Source organism: Labeo rohita, chromosome 19, assembly GCF_022985175.1.
Source record: "Labeo rohita strain BAU-BD-2019 chromosome 19, IGBB_LRoh.1.0, whole genome shotgun sequence".
In the NCBI taxonomy this organism is placed as follows: domain Eukaryota; kingdom Metazoa; phylum Chordata; class Actinopteri; order Cypriniformes; family Cyprinidae; genus Labeo; species Labeo rohita.
Window position 1 is genome coordinate 22,600,922 of NC_066887.1, and position 24,972 is coordinate 22,625,893.

At 38.2% G+C, this 24,972-nt stretch overlaps 2 protein-coding genes across 2 annotated transcripts in view; one reads left to right on the forward strand and one right to left on the reverse strand.

Annotated features, from left to right (window-relative positions):
* On the forward strand, window positions 1-12,790 carry gsdmea (gasdermin Ea). Its single transcript, XM_051136386.1, has 11 exons — window positions 1-83; window positions 199-242; window positions 3,629-3,839; window positions 3,957-4,149; window positions 5,603-5,759; window positions 8,998-9,118; window positions 9,252-9,371; window positions 9,545-9,672; window positions 10,451-10,802; window positions 10,885-10,958; window positions 11,047-12,790. The coding sequence occupies exons 3-11, from the start codon at window positions 3,632-3,634 to the stop codon at window positions 11,272-11,274; spliced, it is 1,581 nt and encodes a 526-aa protein (XP_050992343.1). The 5' UTR covers window positions 1-83; window positions 199-242; window positions 3,629-3,631; the 3' UTR covers window positions 11,275-12,790.
* pals2b (protein associated with LIN7 2, MAGUK p55 family member b) overlaps window positions 12,773-24,972 on the reverse strand; it is a 17,973-nt gene continuing 5,773 nt past the window's right edge. Inside the window, 10 exon segments of the mRNA XM_051136385.1 lie at window positions 12,773-13,816; window positions 16,319-16,447; window positions 16,955-17,157; window positions 17,271-17,432; window positions 18,453-18,488; window positions 18,491-18,523; window positions 20,697-20,793; window positions 20,866-20,997; window positions 22,528-22,755; window positions 22,915-23,067. Coding sequence (XP_050992342.1) covers window positions 13,640-13,816; window positions 16,319-16,447; window positions 16,955-17,157; window positions 17,271-17,432; window positions 18,453-18,488; window positions 18,491-18,523; window positions 20,697-20,793; window positions 20,866-20,997; window positions 22,528-22,755; window positions 22,915-23,067 — 1,350 coding nt within the window. The 3' untranslated portion in view covers window positions 12,773-13,639.

A 24,972-nucleotide genomic window follows, 5' to 3' on the forward strand; every position in this document is an offset into this window, starting at 1 on the left:
CTCACAGACAGTCCAGTAAAAGCGATGCTATGTCACGCGTTACGTGTCAAGGGGCTTTTCAGGAGGCGACAAGACGTTTAAATGTGTGTGCTTTTTCTGATGTGTGAAGTACTGTGTGGATTTGTCTTTTGAACAGAAACGTTTTTATATAAATTAATCTGTCGCTGTTTCTGCTCTCTCTTGGCTGTGGGTTTACAGCGCATCATCAGACTGCAAACTGGTTCTCTGACTAACAGCGGCAGGTGTGTATTTATAAACAAATTAACAATATTTAATCGGTTTAATCTTACGCTTAATCACAAGATTTAAAGCTTGAACTGAATGACTTGGAATTTACTGTAATAACAATGTAAACGAATTTAACAGTCATGTTAAATCATGTTTATATGATGTAAAGGAAGTGGCAAATGTTTGGAAATGAATGCTGCTTTGTAGTGCGCATGTTGTGACTAAAGTTATGAAATAATCTAGTTTGTTAAAGAACATCTATTTTGCCCATTGCTTGTGCCAGCTGGAAACAGAAATTAAGATTTTGAGAAGGAGTCTTAAAGGGATCCCCGGGTATTAAGACTTGTATGGCTTAATATAATGTAAATTATGTCTCCAACTGAAATTCGTAGTAGAAACCTCATGAAAGATTAGGTTAATTACAAAACTCCAAGTTGTTTTATACATATTTTGGACTATGGGGGGCGCCATTCAGTGTTGCCAAGACCGCGGTTTTCCCGCTACTTCGGCTGCGTCCGAAAGCTTTAATTTCTCATTTTAGAGCTTTCGGACGCAGCCTTCGTTGGCAGAATTCCAAGGCAGGAAGGCATCAGGGCACATCCGAATTCTAATTCTGCTTCACTTCCTGTCTCCGGAGGTACCTTCTTTCGATGGAATTTTGAAGGCTGCATAGATGTATCCTTCGCTGCCTTCGATTTCCCACAATCCTGTGCGTGTGCGTCATATAGGCTATATAAATAAAGATATTCTGGTTTTATATAATAGATGAGATCTTGACCATGATATACTTTATGAATCGTAATAGTGTAAAAAGCATAATAAATAATATTTTTTGTAATAATAGTATTTAATAAAATGTTAAAAGTGTTCAAATGAGTAGTGAATAAGAATAATATTTACAATATACTACCAATAATAACGAAACAGCCACTAATAACAATTACCTGTTCTGCAATATTACTTGCATCAGTGCTTTTATTTTTTTAAGCAAAAAGTAGCTGCCATTCTCAGTCGTCTTCTCCGACGCACAGACTCTTCAGTGGGTAATGACACTGAGGTCTTTATGTATTAATAAAGCATTTATATATAACTGTATAAGATCGTTTTTCTACAACTTAACCGTTAGGTAACCTAGCAACGGCGTCACGTTCTGCTGCTTCTGAAGTGTGTCCCAAACTGTTTCTAGAGTTGCCTTCGCAGCCTTCGAAGTCACTGCCTGATTTTGGACGCAGCCTTTAACTCTATGGACCCTTTTCACAAGCCTGTGATGACGCGTTTCAACGGTCATCATCATCATAAATCCTTTAAAGTGTTTTATATTTTGAATTTTAAAAATATGTATGTACATTTATAACATTATACTTTGTATTATATCACCTTTTTATCAAGTTACAAAAAACTAGTTAACGCTATGCAAGGGTGTTTCTAATGCCGGGTCTATGGGAGGGATGGTAAATTTGACATTGTTCTCTCTTCTGACTGATATCAGTCTCTCTCAATTTTTTTCCTTTAATTGAAAGTCGTATGAAAACACTATCGCATAGTTTTTCTTTTGTTGTTTGAGCAAATGGGGATGCAAAAATATATTTGTGGTACTCTCCCATTCACTACTTTCGGATTTTACCCAACTATGACGACTTCCACTATAAAAAAAACGGAAATGCGAGAAAAGGTCCATTGCTGCGGGTTGAAGCGTCCTCAGTAACGTGATATAGCCCCTGGAGAGCAAGTTTTACCAGACAAACCCTGCCAAAAAAACGTGTATTTTTCCCCTCCGGGACACGATTTTTACCGGGGTACCCCCTCTAAAACGGGCTAGTCATGACAAGCGCCAGCATGTTTACGTCCTGCCAGGATGGCATCTAGCGTTTCTTGTCTCTGCCGTTTGTAAGCTCTTTCAGTAGCTGTGGTCTACTAAATGCCTCAAAGGCATCAGGGCTGAAGTGGAGAAAACAAAGATGTGGGTCTTTAGGAAGTTTTGTTTGTCCACAGGCATCTCCCTTTTTTTTCTCCACTTCTTATCGTTAGGAAAAGCAGTGATAATGTACATCATTTCTCTTGTTGCCCTTCGAGTGAAAATTACAACCAAAAGCCGCACAATGTGGCATCGTATCAGTATTTTCCCAGTTGTGTTGTGGTAAAGATAGCAAGGGGTAGCGACCATTGTACATCATCAAAATATGTATAAAATGATGTGAATTTTTCATTAATATAAATCTTTCATGGGTTTTCTATTACATATTTCAGTAACAGACATTGTTTATGTTATATTAAGCCATACACGTCTTAATACCCGGGGTTCCCAGTAAACCCTTTTCAGGTCGGACTCTACACGTATTCAAACTATTGAACTAGAATCATATGCTTAATAATTTTGGGGTGAGTGTGAGTAACATGATTTATAACTCATTTACTCGCTTTCATTTTGTTCCAATTCCTTTTTTTTCTGTGGAGCACAAACAAATAGAAGACTGTGTTGATCTTTCTTTCCATGCAGTTACAATGAATGCAGACCGAAGATGTCAAGCTTGCAAAGAATGCAAAAGCACCATAAATGTTAGCAAGCTCCAGGCCTCATGGGCAACATGATCATTACATTGTTTAAATGATCCTCTTTAATGTTCCATCGATCATACAGGTTTCCAACTATAGTGTGAGGCTAGTAAATAATGAAAGAATTTCACTTAAAGGTAAACTGTTCTTTTAAAATGAGGAGCCTCAAAAACATATTGAAAGCTTCTAGAAAGTTCGTTTAACACCTTTTGTTCATTATGCTGTTTAATAAACACAACTCTCACTACAGCTTTACTGGCCCATTGTCAGGGGAGTTCCAGTGACTAAAACCCCGAAATAAAATTACCCCTAATTTTCTCCCAGTTTAATCCCTTTTGAGCACTAGACTAAAGCTTGTATAATGTCAACATGATGAGCCATGTCTGTAACACCTACAAACCACCATCTGCAGTGCAGATGTGGGTGAAATTTTATTTTCAGCCCTTCTCAGCAGTCCATGACATTGTAATTTATTGTGAGATTTGATTTATTTCACCTTTTGCTAATCTCACCTAATTTGTGCGATTCATATTTATCTTCTTCTGTCATTTAGTCCTGTTTTTAGTATTACTTCATGTTTTTGGCATGAGAAGAGAACTCACTAACCACTGTATGTACATTTTGGTGTATTTTTGGTTTACGTTTGGCATTTGTTATGATAATATGTTATGTTATAATAATTCTGTGGTTTCTCAACTAATAAAGAATTATGTAATCTAAGTTAATAATTTAGTAATTTGTTTACTGCTTTTATACAGATCATTAGGAACAATGCTTGAGAGAAGTAGGTGAAAGTGTTCACATTTTTCACTATGGTTTATTGCTGTCTGTTTATGTGTTTGTGCAGAGGATGTTTAAAAAAGCAACAAAGAAGCTGGTCCAACAGATAGATCCTAAGGGTGCTCTGATTCCAGCTTCCAGCCTAAATGATACCAAAAAACTCGAACTGCTTGCAGTGATGCGGAAAACCCAGAAACGCTGGTTCTGGCAGAACACTAAATACAAACCCACAGGATTTAAACTCAATGACCTGCTGGAAGGGGATCCAATTAGCCCAGGTAAAGTGCATAGTGAATAAGTATGGCAAGTATTACTATGGCATAGTAATAAGTAAGCATGGAACTGTTTTGCATCTGTCCTTGTCGAAATCAAGATCTCTCTTTGTTTTCGATCAGTGCATGAGGAGGTAGACTTCGTAAAGTTTGAAGCAGAGTACAGAAATTGTGCAGCTGGGTCTGTTGAGGTGGGAGTTCATGCTATCTGCCTAAATCCGAATGGACAGGGCACATCGAGACTTTCTTTATCCCTCGGGGCACTTAAGAAGGAAGATGTGGATATTCCCAATCTTGAGAATCTCATTAATGGAAGGTGTGGAAAAAGCTATTTTAATATGATGTCAACCCACTGAAATGAACAATAATTACAAACTAAGGAGAATATGTTTTTTCGTAATCAGTTCGAAGTTGAACCTTTCAGTATCTCTTGACAGTTCATTCAAAAATTATTATTACAATTATTATTGTTTATTTTTAGATATTTTTTTACATTTTTACAATTTTAAAGATATAGTTCACCCAAAAATGGAAATTCTGTCATTCATTTCTCACCCTAATGTTGTTCCAAACCTGTAAGACCTTGTCATCAAAGATGTTCATGTCTTTCTTTCTTCAGTCATAACAAAATTGTGTTTTTTGAGGAAAACATTTCAGCATTTTTCTGCATATAATGGACTGATATGGTGCCCCGATTTTGAACTTCCAAAATCTAGTTTAAATGCGGCTTCAAACGATCCCAAATGCGGTTGTAAATGATCCCAGCCGAGAAAGAAGGGTATTATCTAGGGAAACGATTGTTTATTTTAATAAAAATAATACAATTTATATACTTTTTAATGTCAAACGCTCGTCTTGTCTCACTCTGCCTGAACTGTTTTTTTCCAGCCCTATGACAGTTAAGGTATATCAAATAAGTCCCATCTCATGTTCTCCCTCAACTTCAAAATCGTCTTATATTATGTTTTACCTTTTTTGTTAAGGGTGTTTGATCTTTGCATGTTCACTTTGCATTGACTGGGTCAGTACTTCTGCAGCGCTGTAGGATGATTTTGAAATTATTTTTCAAGTTGAGGGAGAAAATACGATTGGAGTTTTTCGACATACCCTAACTGTCTTGAGCCAGAATACACAGAGTTCAGGGAGAGCAAGGCAAGACGAGCGTTTAAGATTAAAAGTATTTAAATTGTATTTTTTTAATGAAAATAACCGATCGTTTCATTAGATAAGACCCTTCTTCCTCAGCTGGGATCGTTTACAACCGCATTTGGGATCATTTGAAGCCGCATTCAAACTGCATTTTGGAAGTTCAAAATCGGGGCACCATAGCAGTCCATTATGTGGAGAAAGATGCAGAAATGTTTTCCTCAAAAAACATAATTTCTTTACGACTGAGGAAAGAAAGACATGAACATTTTGGATGACAAGGGGGTGAGTACATAATATGTAAATCTTTGTTTTGGAAGTGGACTTCTTTAATTTGTGTTCCAAAGACAAACAAAATCTTATGCAGAATTTTCATTTTTGGGTGAACTGTCCCTTGAAGTTATTTTATGTTATTCAAAATCTGTAAAGGAGAAATTTTGAAAAAATGTTTAAACTGGCCAAAACAGTAGTGGATTTTCATTCAGAAATCGGTAAAGTCATACAGGTTTGGAATGACATGCGGATGCGTATTTGATGCCAAAATTGACATTTTGATGCAAAGATAACAACCTGATGTGGTCTGATATTCATTCCTCTGCTTTTAACCTTGATAATCCCTGTAGGAAGTTGGACCTCACAAAGCCTTTTTTCAAGCAATCCCTGAAAAAAAACAAGGCTTTTACCCTCCTTAAAGAGCGAATTTTAACAACCTGTGAATGCTCTATCTGTTTCATCGAACTGGAGAAGGCCAGCTGCAAAGCTATGTTCAGTTGTTCTGAGGTTTGTCATTAATAAATGCCATTATCATATGACATTAAATAATTTTACTTCCAGAACAAAAATTTCCTGATTTACTCTCCCCCATGTGAGTACATGAAGATGTTCATGTCTTTCTTCAGTTGCAAAGAAATAAAGGTTTTTTAGGGAAAACATTCCAGGATTTTTCTCCATATAGTGGACTTCAGTGGTGGCCAATGGATTGAAGGTCCAAATTGCAGTTTCAATGCAGCTTCAAATGGCTCTACTTGATCCCAGCCAAGGATTAAGGGTCTTATCTGGCAAAACAATCCGTCATTTATTTTAAAACCATAAAAAATAATAAAAACATGTTTTTAACCACAAATGCTCATCTTACACTAGCTTGACTTCACGCATTATGTAATCACGTTGGAAAGGCCACGAGTGATGTAAGCAGAAGTACTAACCCAGTGTTTTCGAACATGCAAAGAAAGTCAAGCACCCTTTACAAAAAAATATAAAACAACAATGTCGGACGATTTTGAAACTGGAGGAGAAAATGAGATGGAGTACCAGAGTACTGTCAGAGATCTGTGTGCCATTGGGACTGTTTATGTTTGTTTTTCCCATTGTGCCCATATTTGGTTCTTCCTGTCCTCATTTTGTCTTGATTAGTTAATTTGCTCCACCTGTCTGTGTCTTAATCACCACCCTTTATAAGTTGTTCTCAGTTCTGTTTCTGTTGTCCGATCTCAAGGTTATTTTTGGTTGTGTGTTCTCCTGTCATTATTGGAATTACCAGTTTGGATTTGATTAAAGATTCCTGTTCGTGTTAATCTCGTCTTTGTGCGTTTCCTTGCCACACCCAACCGTGACAGCAGATCGGACCTTTAAAAAAAAGTAAGCGGCGTGTTAACCCCGTGTTTTTTATGTTTGCGTTGTGTCAGTTTTTGTTTTGTTTTGTTTTTGTTTTTACGTCATGGATGACCCAGCCGTCCTCGTCCTCCTGCTGGAGCAAGGGGACCGCTCTCTCGAGGACCACACCACAGACTTCGTGTTTCTGACCAACTACACGCACTACCCGGACAACTGCCTTTGCTCTTTCTACTTTGCTGGACTGAACACCACCACACGAGCGCAGTTGTCCGGGGATGGTCCTCGAGAGAGCTTCGCCGCCTATGTTGAGTGGGTGCTGGTGTCCTGCAACTCTTCGTTGACCGTGGATTTTGCGGATGACGACACCAGCCCCACTCTTGACCCAGAGCCCAGCCTACCATCACCTCAATTTGCGGAGCATGAGCCCGAGCCCACCGTGGACGGAGAGCCAGAGCCCAGCGTGACCGAGTCATCGCCATGTGGAGCGACAGGACTGCGGATCGCCCAGGAGCCAGAGCCTCTTCTGTCTGACCAGGTGCGAGAGCCGGCCACAGAGCCTGCGACGGTGGACATTCCTGATGGGCGTGAGGGTGCTGAGGACAGCACCGCCCACTGCACCACCACTGAGGGTGAGCAACACCTGGATCTCGGACTAATTTTTCTGGAACAAGATTTGACTAATTTCGTTGAAGATATATATGAAGACATGCCTGCTCTTCTTCCACCATCTGAACTGCCTGACAACCTGGAACAAGATTTGATTAATTTCTCTGAAGATGTATATGAAGACATGCCCGCTCTTCTTCCACCATCTAAATTACCTGACTGCCTGGATTTCCCACCCACCCTCCCTCTGTCTATTGTTTCTGCGGCCTCAGTCCCGCCACCGCTGTGTCCTGGCAACCCATCTGCTCACCCTCAGCCTACCATCAGTGCGGTGGGTTCGCTGCAGGTCTGCCAGTCCCCATCAGTGTCGTGGTTGGAGGATCCCTCATCTCCACCTCCGGCCTCGGTCCTCCGACCCAGCGGCTCCACCCCGGCTCTCAGCTCCCTCATCTCCACCGTCGCCCGTTGGCCCACCAGCTCCACCGGGCTCCCTCGTCCCTCCGGCTCCACCTTGGTCGGTCGTTGTCCCGCCTTCGCCTCAGGACTCCGCTCCTCCAGCTCTGCCTCGTCGCTCCATCCCACCGGCTCTGTTGGGCTCCTCCCTCCCTCCAGCTCCACCTTTGTCCTCGGTTGCTCCTGTTCCGCCCTGGACCTCCGGAGCTCCGCCTCCGCCTCGACCCTCCGGATCCTCGGAGTCGCCCTGGACTATCGGCTCTCCGTCTCCACCTCGGGCTCCACCTCCACCTGCTCCGCCACCGTCAGTCGGCCCCCTGGAGTCGTCAGCTCTTCCTCCACCATGGCTCCTCCCTCCGTCGGCTCCACCGTGGGTCGGCATGATGGCTGTGGTCTGGGTCTTGCATGGCTCCTCCTGCTCCGGGTCCCTCCTGAGTTCTCCCTGGCTCCTCCCTCCGTCGTCACCACCCTGGACTTTGTTTATTGTCCTCCTCCCAGAAGTCCGTCCGCCACCAGAGCCTCCTCCCACTATGACTTTATTTCCACTCCCTTTCCATGCCGCGAGGTCACGCCTTCTGGGAGGGGGGAGTAATGTCAGAGATCTGTGTGCCATTTGGACTGTTTATGTTTGTTTTTCCCATTGTGCCCATATTTGGTTCTTCCTGTCCTCGTTTTGTCTTGATTAGTTAATTTGCTCCACCTGTCTGTGTCTTAATCACCACCCTTCATAAGTTGTTCTCAGTTCTGTTTCTGATCTCAAGGTTATTTTTGGTTGTGTGTTCTCCTGTCATTATTGGAATTACCAGTTTGGATTTGATTAAAGATTCCTGTTCGTGTTAATCTCGTCTTTGTGCGTTTCCTTGCCACACCCAACCGTGACAAGTACATAGATGAAGAACTAACCGCGCATGACCATGCAAGAAGAGCATTTGTGGTTAAAAAGTATATAAATGTAAATTTTATTTAGAAAATGGCCAATCATTTCGCTAGATAAGACCCTTATTCCTCAGCTAGGATTGTGTAGAGCCCTTTAAAGCTGCGTTGACACTGCAATTTGGACCTTTAACCCGCAGACCCTCTTTTGAAGTCCACAATATGGAGAAAAATCCTGGAATGTTTTCCTCAAAAACCTTAATTTCTTTGCGACTGAAGACTGAAAAACATGATCGTCTTGGATCAAATGGGGGTGAGTCAATTATCAGGAAATTTTTATTCTGTAATTGAATTTCTCCTTTAATAAATCTAATTTTCTGACTTTCTGAGTGTTATTGGTAACTATTCACATAATTTCCTGTATATATAATTTATATATAATATATATCTAACTGTTTCTTTGGTGCTTCAGATATACATGAAAGGCAGCGGTAAACTTCAATATGACTCCAAGACTGCATTACGCATCCCACCGCGGACTGTGATGGCTTACAGTGTCATTAAAATGACCGTCGAAAGTGACGGCTACATTGGTCAGTGACATTTACTGAATATGGCTGAACAACATTATAGTTCCTTCATATGTATTTTTTATTATTTTATAATAATTATGCTTATTACTTTAAAAAACAGCTTGACAAATATGCTGTATATGTGTACTTTTAGATTTGTCCAGTGGGTTGGAATCCGATGACATTTCCCAGAATACCTTTCCCAATTTCTCAGAGGTGGATGGTCAATGGCCTCAGATGCAGGAAGGTCTCCCACTTACTACTCTAAAAAAGGGTGCGTGTTTCAGTTCCTTTGTGTTCAGCTTTAGTAGCTGTGCAGAAGCGGAAGTAGGCTTAGTCATTTATTTCTCTTTCCGTTTTTTAAGTTCCTAGTTCTAGTGGCATACTGACAACGAGACCCTTTAATTGTCATGTAAATATATGTGTATATTTGTGGTCTCTTTGCAGCACTTGCAGATGTTCATACTAGATTTTGCGCACTGGCTGACATGTCTGCTGAAAGCCGTTCCCCCTTCCTGCTCCTGTTGAAGGAAAATCTGACAGACCGATCTGTCTTGTCAGCATTGGTGGATAGAGTGAGTGGTAGTTAAAGAAACAATGCTTGCTAAACCTTGTACAATTTTGCAATAGAATCTTGTGAAATTGCTTTTTTTTCTGTAACCTAGCCAGGTTTAAATATTTTTTGCACAAAAGATTTAAACTTTTTCCTAATTTCTAAGAAAACAGAAAGGTCCCATAATTTCCCTTTTTTATGCTTGCACCCACATGGATTGATTTCTCCTCTATATTAAAGGGTAGTTCACCCAAAAATGAAAAGTACCCCATGATTTGCTCACCCTCAAGCCATCCTAGGTATATATGAATTTCTTCTTTCAGACGAATACAGTTGGAGTTATATTAAAAATGTCCTGGCTCTTCCAATCTTTATAATGGCAGTGAACGGCTGTTGAGATTTTGAAGATTCCAATAAAGTGCATCCATCCATCATAAAAAGCACTCCACATGGCTCTGGGGGTTAATAAAGGTCGTACACATGTTTACAAGAGAGTGGCGTTCCAGCGGATGATGCAGGACATAGTTATAGATATTTTTCTTACACAAATCCATCTATTTGCTTCAGAAACCCTGTATGATGGATAGAAGCACTTTATTTTGCTTCAAAATCGTGACCACTATTAACTGCCATTATAAAGCTTGGAAGAACCAGGACGTTTTTTAACATAACTCCGACTGTATTCATCTGAAAGAAGAAAGTCATATACATCTAAGATGGCTTGAGTGTGAGTAAATCACGGGGTGTTTATATCACTTCCATTTATTCTTCTCTGATCTCATTGTCTTTTATATCTTTAGCTTGAACAGCTGTTAAGCAGCTGTGAAGCTCCGTGCTTCTCACCCAACGAGTTGTCTGAAAATCAGAGGAAGATCGTTGATGCATTTACTGACTTACTGATGCATAAACAGCTTGAAAAGAGTGAACCTTCCGCATCAACGTCATTGGCCAGTTATAACGGATGTCCGATATCAACATCCAATCACAGTGATTCTCCCTTGACATCTGAGTTAAATGGATCAAGCTCCAGAACAGACGAACAGAATGGATGTCATGCGTCTGTATCCCGTCAGAACGGATGCTCAACAAAAGCAAGCAGGCAGAGCATGGAGCTCACATACGTCATGCAAATGCTGATCAACGCTCTAGAAGGTTAGTATTGTACCTAAACTCAGAGTTTTCTTATGCACATAGACTCTGTCTGTCTTCACTCATACAATATTGTTCGATTCAGAGCTGACAGACGAAGGACTGCAACTGCTAAAGCCGTTCTGTACTTCTGAAGGCCTCCAAAGTCTACAGAATTTAGTGAGTAAATTTAGTAATGAAAAATATATGTAACAATTTTATTAAATTTAATACAACTGAATAATTTTTTTGTTCTCTGTAAACCTAGGTAATGCATCTGACTACTTCTGATATGCCTCTATGTGAGAACACCAGGCTTGTTTTCCTCCAAACTGAAAGTGAATTCCACAGAGTGGAGCAACTTTTTAAGTCATGCAATGTTTTGCTTAGCAAAGAGAATGACACGTTGACCTCAGAAATTACGTGTAAGGAGGAATTCCTCCCAGTGGTTCTCTGCATTGCTATCCATGGCCTTGCATCTTTGGTTTCTGCGTGACAGTGTCAGTGCTTTTACTGATGGCTGAAATAGGCTATTAAAACGAACCCTGAGTATTAAGACTTTTATGGCTTAATATAAAGTAAATGTTTTTTTTTTGTTTGTTTTTTTTTTAATCCGCATTGTTTTATGCATATTATGGACTATGGGGGGCACCATTATTTTGATGTCAAACAGTTGTCCTCTTTGAGCTACTGGTGCTACCTGTTGTTATTTTTACCACAACACAAAAAAGAAAAATACTGATACAATGCCACATTGTGCAGCTTTAGGTTGTAATTTTCAGTCGAATGGCAATAAGAGAAGCAATGTAACTCTTACCTGCTTTCCTACCAATAAGAAGAGGAGAAAAGAAAGGGAAAATGCCTGTGAACGAGTGAAACTTCCCACGTTTTTGTTCTCTCCACTTTAGCCCCGATGCCTTTGAGGCTTACAAATGGCAGAGACAAGAAACGTTAGATGCCATCCTGGCAGGATGTAAACATGCTAATGCTAGTTGTGACAGCGCAGCCACTGAAGGAGTTTCTCAGTGCAGAGTTCACTCGATATCTGGCGGCGTTTAAACTCCTAATGGGGAAAAATCTATGGTACGGCATTTGGTTTAAGCCTACGCTTATATCCATCACCACCTGTTGTAAGTGCTTTCAGTAGCTGTGATCATCATATCAGTATTTTATCTTCTGAGTTGTACAAATGGCAACAGGTAGCACCAGTAGCTCAACGAGTGCAGCCATTTCATTTCATCAAAATAACAGCGCCCCCCATAGTCCAAAATATGTATAAAACAATGTGGATTTTTTCATGGTTTTTCTACTACATATTTCAGTAAGAGACATCGTTTATGTTATATTAAGCCATACAAGTCTTAATAACCAGGATTTCCTTTAAAGTGTAAAGTCTTTTTACAAATGTCTTCCCAGTTACAAAAACATATTAATCCAGAAATTACTCACTTCAATATTAATGTTCCTATGTGTGTTAATTCCATAATAGTAACCCGTAAAAATCTGCAAAAAAAGTTATATTTATACACTACCTTTATTTTGCAGAAATTTTAGCTATTTTCCAAAACAGCTTTTATTTCATTACAGTGAATTTGTAGTAAAAGCCTAATTTAAAAACTTTAATGAAGACAATTTATTTTGTTCTCTGAAATCAGTTTTAGTTTTTCATAGATATAATTTATTGTTATAAATGCCAGTATTAATTCAGTATATTTGCCATATCTTTGTATCTTTTTTTATTGTAATATTTTTGAAAATACCATTTTTTGTTGTTGTTAATGTAAACGTATAATTTTGGCATTTCAGATTTTCCAATAATAATATACTGATTGCTGCAATAATTTTTTACTTGTAGAATATATGTTATGCAAATGCATTTATTGTTCATTTATTCTTTTCACATAAGGAGTGAATGCAGCTATTTTCTTCAAAAGCTTCAGCGTGACTGCATCATGCACTTTTATAATTATTAAATGAAAAAGAGGAACACAGAATAACAATAGTCGGTCTGTTTATTGCCTTGTTGTAACGGACATGTTGACATAGAGACAAAAATACATTTGGCAGAGAGGTCATGACATTCTGGGACAGAATTTGAAAAACATTCCAGAAAGAAGAAATCAACAGGACTATTTGTTCGGTTCTTTAAGGATAATAAGACACAGACACAACGTGTAGCCCAACGTTGCTAAACAAACAAAATCAGTGAATGAAATTTTACAAAACACACTATAAATAAATCAAACTGCACACACTGATATGGACTTTTGCATAAAAGAGATTCAGTGCATCTCTTTTGGATATGAAAACAAGCAACAGTTAAGAGATCAGGGTTTGTGTAAACAGTTTTATGGTTCATGGATCTAGAATGTTCTACAGGAGCCCTTGGCTTGCTACACTCTGTCAGGTTAGTCCTTCATTTGAGTATAAATCGAAACATCACAGTAGGTTCAGGAACTACAAAATGAAGGAGAAACACATGTAAAAATAACTACAGTAATAAATTAAAAAATATGGCCTCTGATTTGCCAAGGCCGGTTTCAGTTTTCCTCATTTTTTTCCTTTTCTTCCAACTCCAAAGGTGTTACAAATAGAAAGATATTCTTTAAAAACATACAAATACTAAAATAAATAAGTACTCTTCCCTTTCAGTTTGAGTAGAAAAAACCTTGCATTGGGTGCTCAATAGTGAGGCTGGGGCTAGGGGTGCTTTCGTGGCAGACGACGCTCATTTGGTTGGTCAATCCAAACGCGTGACTTCACTGCCCCACATCAATCGACTCGTATACCAATCATACACACACTCACACACACACGTACACACACAAACATGCTTGTATGGTGATCTTCGAAAGGTGCCCTTAGTAAACCCAGCTCACTGGAACCCACTGTGGTTCAGTGCAGAGCTGGTCCACGGCCGACTGTAGTTTCTCAAATGCACAGTCTAGGTTGTCATTGACAATGATGAGGTCAAAGTAGTGTCTATAAGCCCGCAGGATACGAGCGCTTTCATCCACGGTCTTCTTCAGGTCCACATCCTGTGAGAAAGAGAAAGCGAGAACAGAATTATTACTTGAATTAAGAACTCATGATGTTGACAGATTATTAAGACAATTATCATGTCAGCGTGTAATGGCAATCACTATAAATGATTGATTAAATATTTATCACTTTTTACAAATATTTAATTCCTCCCCTCTGCCTTTTGGTGAATAATGATTACATTTGAAGAGCTTATTTTGTAGACAGAATGAGATAATTAATTAAAGGAGTCATTCATTTCCATAATAAAAAAATTCCTGGTAATTTACTCACCCTTTTGTGATCCAAGATGTTCACGTCTTTCTTTCTTCAGTCAGAAAGAAATAAAGGTTTTTGAGAAAAACATTCCAGGATTTTTCTTCATATAGTGGACTTCAGTAGGGATCAATGGGTTGAAGGTCCAAATTGCAGTTTCACTGCATCTTCTAGGGGCTCTACACGATCCCAGCTGAGGAAACAATCTATACTTTTTAACCACAAATGCTTGTCTTGCACTAGCTTTGCATTGCGCGCCCACGACTTCACGCATTATGTAATCACACTGAAAAGGTCACACACAGTTAGTTCTTCATCTGTGTAGTTTGGTTCAAAAGGTAGGGTAGGGCAAAAAACTCCATCTTATTTTCTCCTCCAACTTTGAAATCGTCTGACCTTTTTTTGTTTGACTTTTTTTGCACGTTCGTAAAACACTGGGTCAAATGTGACTACTAATGCATGAGGTCATGCTGGTGCAAGAGGAGAATTTGTGGTTAAAACGTATATATACTTTTATTATATATATATATATATATATATATAATTTTATATATTTAATTTTATATATATATATATATATATATTATTCATCCTAATGAAGTATATCCTAATAAATATATTTATATCCTAATATATATATATATATATATATTCATCCTAATGAAGTGCACTATATGGAGAAAATTCCTGGAATGTTTTCCTCAGAAACCTTCATTTCTTTTTGACTGAGGAAAGTAAGACATGAAGATCTTAGATGACGTGGGGTGAGTTAACTATCAGGAAATTTTTATTCTGGAAGTGAACGTCTTTAAGAGTTTAACACCCTCCCAGACTGTTGCTTCAGCAGTGGGCGGGACTAACGCACAAGCGGTAATTCCATTGGCTAGTACTCACCTATCACTGCCTGTATACTGATGTAACCACATTGGTGTGTTTGACTTAAAGCGGAGATGCTCTGACCAGATGGTGTATGACATTAAACTACAGCGAGAGTGATAATAGTTTGGTCGGCTTCTTATGCTTTTGAAACACTTTCTAAACTGACTTTAACTGAAAACTGTGTGTTTACTATTGTCCTTTGCATTATTAACAACAATTTTCTTATTTAATACTGTAAAACTGCTTTGACACAATCTGTATTGTTAAAAGCGCTATATAAATAAAGGTGACTTGACTTTGATGTCATAATAAGGTAAAAACAGTAATACTGTAAATATATATATATTTTTAATTTGTAATATATTTTAAAATGGATTTACTCCTATGATGTCAAAGCTTAATTTTCAGCCGCCTTTACACCAGAGTGCTCAAGAAAGACTTCTTTATATTAATAAAAAAAATTGAGAAAACTGTGATATTTTTTTTTCCGGATTCTTTGATGAACAGAAAGTTAAAAAGAAACAATTTTTTGAAAGATTGTAAATGTTTTACTGTCATTTTTGACCATTTTAATGCATACTTGCTTTATAAAAGCATTAATTTCTTAAAAAAAATAAGCTTTTGAACAGGGATAGTTCACCCAAAAATGAAAATTCTGTCATTAATTACTGATACTGTCATGAATGCACATCAAAGGCTGACAGGGAAGTGAAGAAATTGTTGAATAAACGTATTTTTGTTTTCTACGTGCACAGAAACTATTATTTTAGCTTCATAACATTACGTTTGAACCACTGATGTCACAAGGACTATTTTAACGATGTCCTTACTACCTTTCTGGGCCTTCAATGTGTCAGTTGTGTTGGTGTGTGCAGGGTCAAAAAGCTGTTGAATTTCATCAAAAATATCTTAATTAGTGTTTCGAAGATGAACAAAGGTCTTACGGGTTTGGAACGACATGAGGGTGACAATTTTTATTTTTAGGTGAACTATCCGTTTAAAACGTCCTCTCTATGAAAACGAAGCCTATGTTTACATAGAAGAGCAACATGTTTAAAAAACATGCTTTGTACTCAGAATGACTTACCAGCAGTTAAAACTGTCATGTTTAAAACTACAGCATGGTAAAATGTTTTAGAGGCAGAAGAAACTTGTAAGGTGTACCACCACTGCCATAAATGTTATAGTGCATAGATGACACATCTCACCAAGCAGGAAATGCTTGCAGGATGTGCCACCAGCGTGGGTAGCATATTTTCCAACCTATAAACTTAAAACGACACAAATACAGTGTGGGTAGGTCATCCCTAGAGCGAGGTCAGATTTTCAGGACACCAGCCCTGCGAAAGTTAAACAGGACTCACTGTGAGCTGTTTGGTGGTGAGTCCAGCATCAACCACAGCTTTGTGCATAGCCTTCAGTGTGTCGAACTCTGGCGCTGCGATGAACACCACATATGGCATGAACTCTGCGGTTTTTAGCACCTTCAGAGCCTGAGAACAGATGATATGAAGATGAAAAACGGTTACCATTCGGAATAGAAAGAAACAGCCATATCAATGCTTATCAAGGGTTTTGATTACACACTATATGGTTTATGTATGTAAAGTCTCTGATATTTAATGATTGTATTGAAGGTGCACAAATGTACTTAAAAAAAGCCTTGCTAAACAGCTGAAATGAGAGCATGAGCCTCTCTGCTTTCCACACAGAGTACCTGTGTGTTTATATGATGGTTGACTGATGCGCAACATAAGGTGAAGCTCACTGGAAAATGTTTGTGGTATGTTTGTCTAAAGGTTGTGTTTATTCTCATGTGACCTCCACAGAGGAGCCACCGGTATGTAGGCCACCTACGTCTCGTGAGTGAAAAACATTTGAGCCGACATAGAGAAAGTCGAAAGTAGTGTTCCCAATAGATGCACCTTTAAATATGCGAACAAGTGTATAATGAAAATGAAAATGTGACTTCGAGAGATGTTTAGAGGGAAGACACTCACTTGGGGATTGACATCCAGAATACATGTGCGGCCGGTGTTCACCACCTCATGGATGGAGTCGATTTTAGTACCATACAGGTTGCCGTCGTACTCTCCGTGTTCCAGGTACCGGCCCGCTTTGATGTCCATCTCCATCTCTAGACGTGTTACAAATCTATATGACTGACCATCTTGCTCATCATTGCGAGGCCGCCGAGACGTGTCTGAGATATTGAGATAAAAAAAATAGAAATGGGTTAGCCTACGGACAAGAACATGCGTTGCTTTGCTTTTGTATTTTATTTATATTTTCGAGGTAAGAGTATTAGGTACTCACGTGGTACAGTGGTACCAAAGCGGGTGGGATGTAGTACAACTAGTCTGTTTTTCAGGCTACGACGCCCCACTCCTTGCGCTCCAATCAGAATGAGGGTTTTCCTCTGAAATGGCGGCATACGTGCCACTTCCTCGTAGATCTGAAGCTCATGCCGATCAAACTCTGCAGAACAATGGATTGATCAATATTAGGATAAAGATGCATACTTCTGCTTTTTAAATTCAAATCAAATCAAAATAGGGTCATATTTTACTTATTCTGTAAATGATACATTAAGATTAAGATGACCCTGGACCACAAAACAGAATTTTTAAAAATTGAATAAATAAGCTTTTGGTTTGTTAGGATAGGACAACATTTGGCCGAGATACAACTATTTGAAAATCTGGAATCTGAGGGTACATAAAAATCTAAATATTGCGAAAATCGCCTTTAAAGTTGTCCAAATGAAGTTCTTAGCAATGCATATTACCAATCAGAAATTAACTTTTGATATATTTATGGTAAGAAATTTACAAAATATCTTCGTGGAACATGATCTTTTATTAATATCCTAACGAAAAATCGATCATTTTGACCCATACAATGTATTGTTGGCTGTTGCTACTTAAGACTGGTTTTGTGGTCCAGAGTCACATCTATATACACATTACTTGTCAAAAATTCAGAATAATTAAGATTTTTTTCATGGTTTTGAATGAAGTCTCTCATGCCAGCCAAGACTGCATTTATTTATTTAAAATACAGTAAAAACAGTAATATTGTGAAATTTAAAAATATTTACTTTTTCATTTTCATATTTATTTTATGTTCTATTAATAAAAATATTTATTTTAATTTTAATTTATTTTTATATATTTAGCACGGATACATTACATTGATTTAAAAAAAATGACAGTTAAGACATTTATTACAAAAACTTATCTATTCCAAAGAAATGCTGTTCTTTTGTCTATTTATAAAATAATTCTGGAAAAAATGTATCACAGTAACACAGAAAACCATTTTTAACATTGATAATTATATTAATAATTTATTTTAAAAAGTATTTTGTTTCATTTATTTTAGTTAGGGCCCTTTCTGTTTATATTTTTATAAAAACAACAACAAAAAACATGAAAATATTCATTACAAAATATTAAATTAATAAAAATGAATAATAAAATATTTTTATCCACTTACCTGCATTCTTGGCAGTGAGGTACATCATTTTTTTCTCTTCTTTTTACCAGTTATTGTTCCACATAAGATTCCTAAAAAAAAAGGAGGAAAAAGAGAAAAAGAAAAGAGAGTGAAAGAGCTATAACATGTAATGCAATACTATATTTGTCCATTAGAGGCATTATGTTTTTTTTATATATACAGGTGCATCTTAATAAATTAGAATGTCGTGGAAAAGTTAATTTAATTTCAGTAATTCAACTCAAATGGTGAAACGTGTATTAAATAAATTCAATGCACACAGACTGAAGTAGTTTAAGTCTTTGGTTCTTTTAATTGTGATGATTTTGGCTCACATTTAACAAAAACCCACCAATTCACTATCTCAACAAATCAGAATACTTCATAAGACCAATAAAAAAACATTTTTAGTGAATTGTTGGCCTTCTGGAAAGTATGTTCATGTACTGTATATGTACTCAATACTTGGTAGGGGCTCCTATTGCTTTAATTACTGCCTCAATTCGGCATGGCATGGAGGTGATCAGTCTGTGGCACTGCTGAGGTGGTATGGAAGCCCAGGTTTCTTTAACAGTGGCCTTCAGCTCATCTGCATTTTTTGGTCTCTTTCTCATTTTCCTCTTGACAATACCCCATACATTCTCTGTGGGGTTCAGGTCTGGTGAGTTTGCTGGCCAGTCAAGCACACCAACACCATGGTCATTTAACCAACTTCTGACGTTTTTGGCAGTGTGGGCAGGTGCCAAATCCATCTTTAAAAAGCTGGTCAGCAGAAGGAAGCATGAAGTGCTCTAAAATTCTTTGGTAAATGGGTGCAGTGACTTTGATTTTCAAAAAACACAGTGGACCAACACCAGCAGATGACATTGCACCCCAAATCATCACAGACTGTGGAAATTTAACACTGAACTTCAAGAAACTTGGGCTATGAGCTTCTCCACCCTTCCTTCAGACTCTAGGACCTTGGTTTCCAAATGAAATACAAAACTAGCTCTCATCTGAAAAGAGGACTTTGGACCACTGGGCAACAGTCCATTTCTTCTTCTCCTTAGCCCAGGTAAGACGCCTCTGACGTTGTCTGTGGTTCAGGAGTGGCTTAACAAGAGGAATACGGCAACTGTAGCCAAATTCCTTGACACGTCTGTGTGTCGTGGCTTTTGATGCCTTGACCCAGCCTCAGTCCATTCCTTGTGAAGTTCACCCAAATTCTTGAATCAGTTTTGCTCGACAAGCCTCTCAAGGCTGCGGTTCTCTCGGTTGGTTGTGCATCTTTTTCTTCCACACTTTTTCCTTTCACTCAACTTTCTGTTAACATGCTTGGATACAGCACTCTGTGAACAGCCAGCTTCTTTGGCAATGAATTACCCCTCCTTGATTGTTTTCTGGACAACTGTCAGATCAGCAGTCTTCCCCATGATTGTGTAGCCTAGTGAACCAAACTGAGAAACCATTTTGAAGGCTCAGGAAACCTTTGCAGGTGTTTTGAGTTGATTAGCTGATTGGCATGTCACTATATTCTAATTTGTTGAGATAGTGAACTGGTGGGTTTTTGTTAAATGTGAGCCAAAATCATCACAATTAAAAGAACCAAAGACTTAAACTACTTCAGTCTGTGTGCACTAAATTTATTTAATACACGAGTTTCACAAATTGAGTTGAACTACTGAAATAAATGAACTTTTCCACGACATTCATTTATTGAGATGCATCTGTATATAAATGGACAAATTTGTGTATCTCATGCAAAAGTGTACCATATTTTTTTACAAGACCATAATAGATTAAAGTAGCAGTTCACTTCCAGAACAAAAAATTTACAGATAATACTCACCCCCTTGTCACCCGAGATGTTCATGTCTTTCTTTCTTCAGTTGTAAAGAAATTATGTTTCTTGAGGAAAATATTTCAGGAATGTTCTTCATATAGTGGACTTCTATGGTGCCTGCGAGTTTGAACTTCCAAAATGCAGCTTTAAAGGGCTCTAAACGATCCCAACCGAGAAAGAAGGGTCTTATTTAGCGAAATAATTGGTTATTTTCTAAAAAATAAAAATACATATATACTTTTTAACCTCAAATGCTTGTCTTGTCTAGCTCTGCTAATTTCTTTACAACCGAAGAAAGAAAGACATATGAACATCTTGGATGACAAGGGGGTGAGTAAATTATCTGTAAATTTTTGTTCTGGAAGTGAACTAATCCTTTAATATAGTATGTCCTTCATGTTTTGGTGACAAGGTATCACCTGCTCCATCCAGGTCTTTAGGAACAAATGCTTTTCTCTTTTCTTCCAGAAACTGACTGGGAATCAGCCCAGTACCTCCTTCCGTTAAATGGCATGCCTATCAGTCAAAACAATACGGTCAGTGACAGACCAATACACATGAGGTAAGTAAAAAGCACAGTAATCCTACCTGCCACCAGTTTGGGTCTTCTCGGTTGACAATCTGCAGGATATCACCCCTTTTGAAAGCAAGCCCCGCCTCTCTGCATGGAATCAGATTGTCATTGGCTGGATTGTAGTCAAAATGTGGCTGCACATAAACCTTAGAGAAATAAAACAGGTGGAATTAATCCAAATGCTAAAAGCACTCAGCATAATTATTATATGCACTAATACATTTACAATTATTTATCAATCAGCAAATGATTTAGGTTGTGGTTCCATTTCATCTCAGAAATACAATCTTTCATTAACATGACCCTTCAACTTTACACACACAACCTTAGATTAAACGTCATGATCCGACAAGTGTAGGACTAAATTTCCATGGCTAATCTCCAGATTTACCAGAGACTGAGGAGGAGGGGATGATATAATATTTACATAAATGCATTTAAATAAGAAGCCTTATTTCGGGGCCAGGTGTCACAGACTTTGAAAAATTGAATCACAATAGCAAAATGATTTATGTTATTAGCAGAATCCCTTTCTAAAAGCTTCTTGAGAAGCCATAAATATGTTACGTACACGGAGGGAGATGTGAGATACATAGAAAATACCAGGAGCCATGTAATGAGATTGAATTGTGTGTGTGTGTGTGTGTGTCTTGCCCCAGATAGCATGTGGAGTGTTATTAATAGGGCTCTCAGGGATCTTTTTTACTACGAAGAATCATGGAACTTCACAAATGGCGAAATGCAACCCCAAGGATGGAAGTCTAATATGTGTTTCGGCATGCACATGTGCGTTTTAAATTTTTATGAAACAAATACTGGTGGATATGAACTACATGAGTGAATATATGATTATGCATATGTAGTGTCTACATACACAGTTGTTATTTTCAATTTCTATTTCAAATCAGCATTTTAGAATGATTTCTGAAGGATTATGTGATACCAAAAACATTTAAAAATATATTAAAATAGAAAACATTTTTGAAATGCAATAATACTTCTTGAGCATAAGAGACTTCTTTCAAAAACATAAAAAAATCTTACTGATCCCAAACTTTTGAACAGTAGTGTATATGAATATTATTGTGTGTGTACCTAGTATTTATCATATTATGGGGACCAAATGTCCCCACAAGGATAGTAATACCAGTAAATTTTGACCTTGTGGGGACATTTTTTAGGTCCCCATGAGGAAACAGGCTTTTAAATCATGCAGAATGAGTTTCTTTGAGAAAGTAAAACTGTCCACAGTCTCCTGTGAGGGCTAGGTTTAGGTGTAGGGTAGGTGTAGGGCAATAGAAAATATGGTTTGTACAGTATAAAAACCATTACGCCTATGGAATGTCCCCATAAAACATTGAAACACAACGTGTGTGTGTGTGTGCGGGTGATTTTGTGACAAATCAGGACACAAATTTGTACAATGACATGGGTATTACAAGAAGAGGGTGAAATGTGAGGATATTCTGAGTGTCCCCATAATTCAAAAGGCTTATAAATCATACAGAATGAGTTTTTTGAGAAAGAAAAAATGTGCACAGTCTTCTGTGAGGGCTAGGTTTGGTTGTAGGGCGAAAGCAAATATGGCTTGTACAGTATAAAAACAATAGAAGTCTATGGAAAGTCCCCACAATTCACAAAAACAAACCTGTGTGTGTGTGTGTGTGGGGGTGTACCTGTGGTGGCGCCGGAGCGTCTCTGTAGCTGGGCAGTATTTTCAGTGTTATTCCTCCACTACATTCTTTGAGCATTTCCTGGAGTTCAGTGGGATTATTGCCAACGTCCTTCCCGTTGACCTCCTTTATGACGTCACCCACATGCAGCAGCCCCTGCCTGTCAATCAGCCCTCCGTGAAGTATGCGAGCGATTACTAGGTCACCCTTGTCCATTCGGAAGGTCACACCCTGGGCGAAACGATAGCATAAGCAATGACATGCATACAGACGCTTTCGTTCTGTTGCACCTGCGTGTGTGGACTGGATATTGACTAAAATGATGGGATTTTTTAAAGTGGTGATTGAACTTGTGGTCACATGCAAATCTGTATATTCACAAACACATACCAGAGGTTCTCCTGCTTTCTTCCGGATGCCAATCATCCTGACTGCATCAGCCTGCATGAGAGCGTTGTTTACTGCTGCATCATTGGTCACTTCAGGAGGGGGCGGGGCTTCATAGCATTTTGATGCCACCATGTCGTGGGCCTCCAGAAGAGACTGAAGTAAATAAAGAAAATGAGAACAAAATACTGCAGAAAATATAGTGAGGAAAATACAAGAAAAAATGAGAAAGTACAAGACAAGATGGTATGAGATGAGACAAACTCAGAACAGAAGGTGCCAAAAAATGAACCAAGATGAGAAGAGAAGTTATGAGATGAGACAACAACATTAAGATAAATGAAGATAAGGTATGAAATGACATTTGCAGGGATGAGAAAAGAAGGTATGAGATGATATGAGACAACACGGTATACGATGAAACGAGAAGAGATGAGAAAAGAAGGTACAAGATGAGACAAGATGTGAAGGTATGAGATGAGATGAAATGAGAAGGTTTGAGACAAGACAAGATGAGAGAAGAAGGTACAAGGTGAGAGATGAGACAAAAGGAGAAGGTAAGAGCTTAGATGAAAAGTTATGAGATGAAAAAGAAAAGGTTTGAAAAGAAATAAGACAAGAAGAGAATGTGCTAGATAAGAAGAGAAGATGTGAGATGAGAAGAGATTATAAAGTATGAGATGAAATGAGATGAGAAGGTACAAGACAGGATGAGAAGAAAAGGCATAAGATAAAACGAGAAGAGAGTGTATGATATGAGATGAGATAAGAGAATGTATGAAATGAAATGAGATAAGATGACGAAACGAGATGGAATATGATGACACAATAAGAGAATATCACAGAAGAGATAAAATGAGAAGGTCCAAGATGAGATAAGATGTGATGATACGAGATGAGATGAAATGATAAGGTTTAAGATGAGACAAACTTAGAGAAGAAGGTCAAGGTGAGATGAGAAGAGCATGTAAGAGATGAGACAAGATGAGAAGATGTGAAAAGAGAGCGTACAAGATGAGAAGAGAGGGTAAGAGGTTAATTGAGAAGATGTGAAATGAAAAGAGAACAGAAGGTACAATATTAGACAAGAGGAAATGGTACAAGGTAAGACAAGAAAAGAAGGTAAGAGAAGAGACAAAAAGAGAAAGCATGAGAGAAACAAGAAGAGAAGGCACTGAGATGAATGAAGAAAAGGTGAGAGATGAGATGAGACAAGACAAGAAGAGAAGGTATGAGATGAGACAAGATGTAAAGGTAGGGGAAGAGATGAAATGAGAAGGTACAAGATGAGACAAGAAGAGATTGTAAGAGATGAGACAAGCGGTGATGAGGAGAAGGTATAGGATGACATGAGACAGTAAATGAGACAAAAAGTGAAGAGATGAGAAGGTACAAAATGAGACAAAACATCGAGGTACAAGATGAGATGAAATGAGAAGGTTTGAGATGAGATGAGAAAATGTGCAAGATGAGAAGAACAGATGGTACGAGATTAGAGGAAATGGTACAAGGTAAGACAAGAAAAGAAGGTAAACAAAGTAGAAGGTAAACAAGTAGGTAGACAAAAAGAAAGCATGAGATGAAACAAGAAGAGAAGACACTGAGATGAGTTAAGAAGAAAAGGTGAGAGATGAAATGAGATGAGATGAGATGGGACAAGATGAGACAAGAAGAGAAGGTATGAGATGAGACGAGATGTAAAGGTAGGAGAGGAGATGAAATGAGAAGGTACAAGATGAGACAAGATGACAGAAGAACATACAAGGTGAGACAAGAAGAGAGGATACAAGATAAGATTGTAAGAGATGAGAGATGAGATAAGTGGTGATGAGAAGGAACAGAATAACATGAGAAGGTTTGAGATGAGATGAGACAAGATGACAGAAGAAGGTACAAGTTGAGACAAGAAGAGAGGGTATGAGATGAGATGAGAAGAGATTGTAAGAGATGAGATGAGAAGGTATGAGAAAAGAAGTTTAGTTGAAAAGGTGTGCGACAAAAAGAACAGAATGTACAAAATGAAATGAGACGAAGAAAATTTGCAAGATGAGAAGAAAAGGT

What these genes read in the sequence shown, in the direction of transcription:
- gsdmea (XM_051136386.1), top strand. Translation starts at nt 3,632, where the DNA reads ATGTTTAAAAAAGCAACAAAGAAGCTGGTCCAACAGATAGATCCTAAG. An exon ending in AGGGGATCCAATTAGCCCAG is followed by an intron (nt 3,840 to 3,956) that starts GTAAAGTGCATA and finishes GTTTTCGATCAG; the next exon opens with TGCATGAGGAGGTAGACTTC. An exon ending in TCCAAAGTCTACAGAATTTA is followed by an intron (nt 10,959 to 11,046) that starts GTGAGTAAATTT and finishes CTGTAAACCTAG; the next exon opens with GTAATGCATCTGACTACTTC.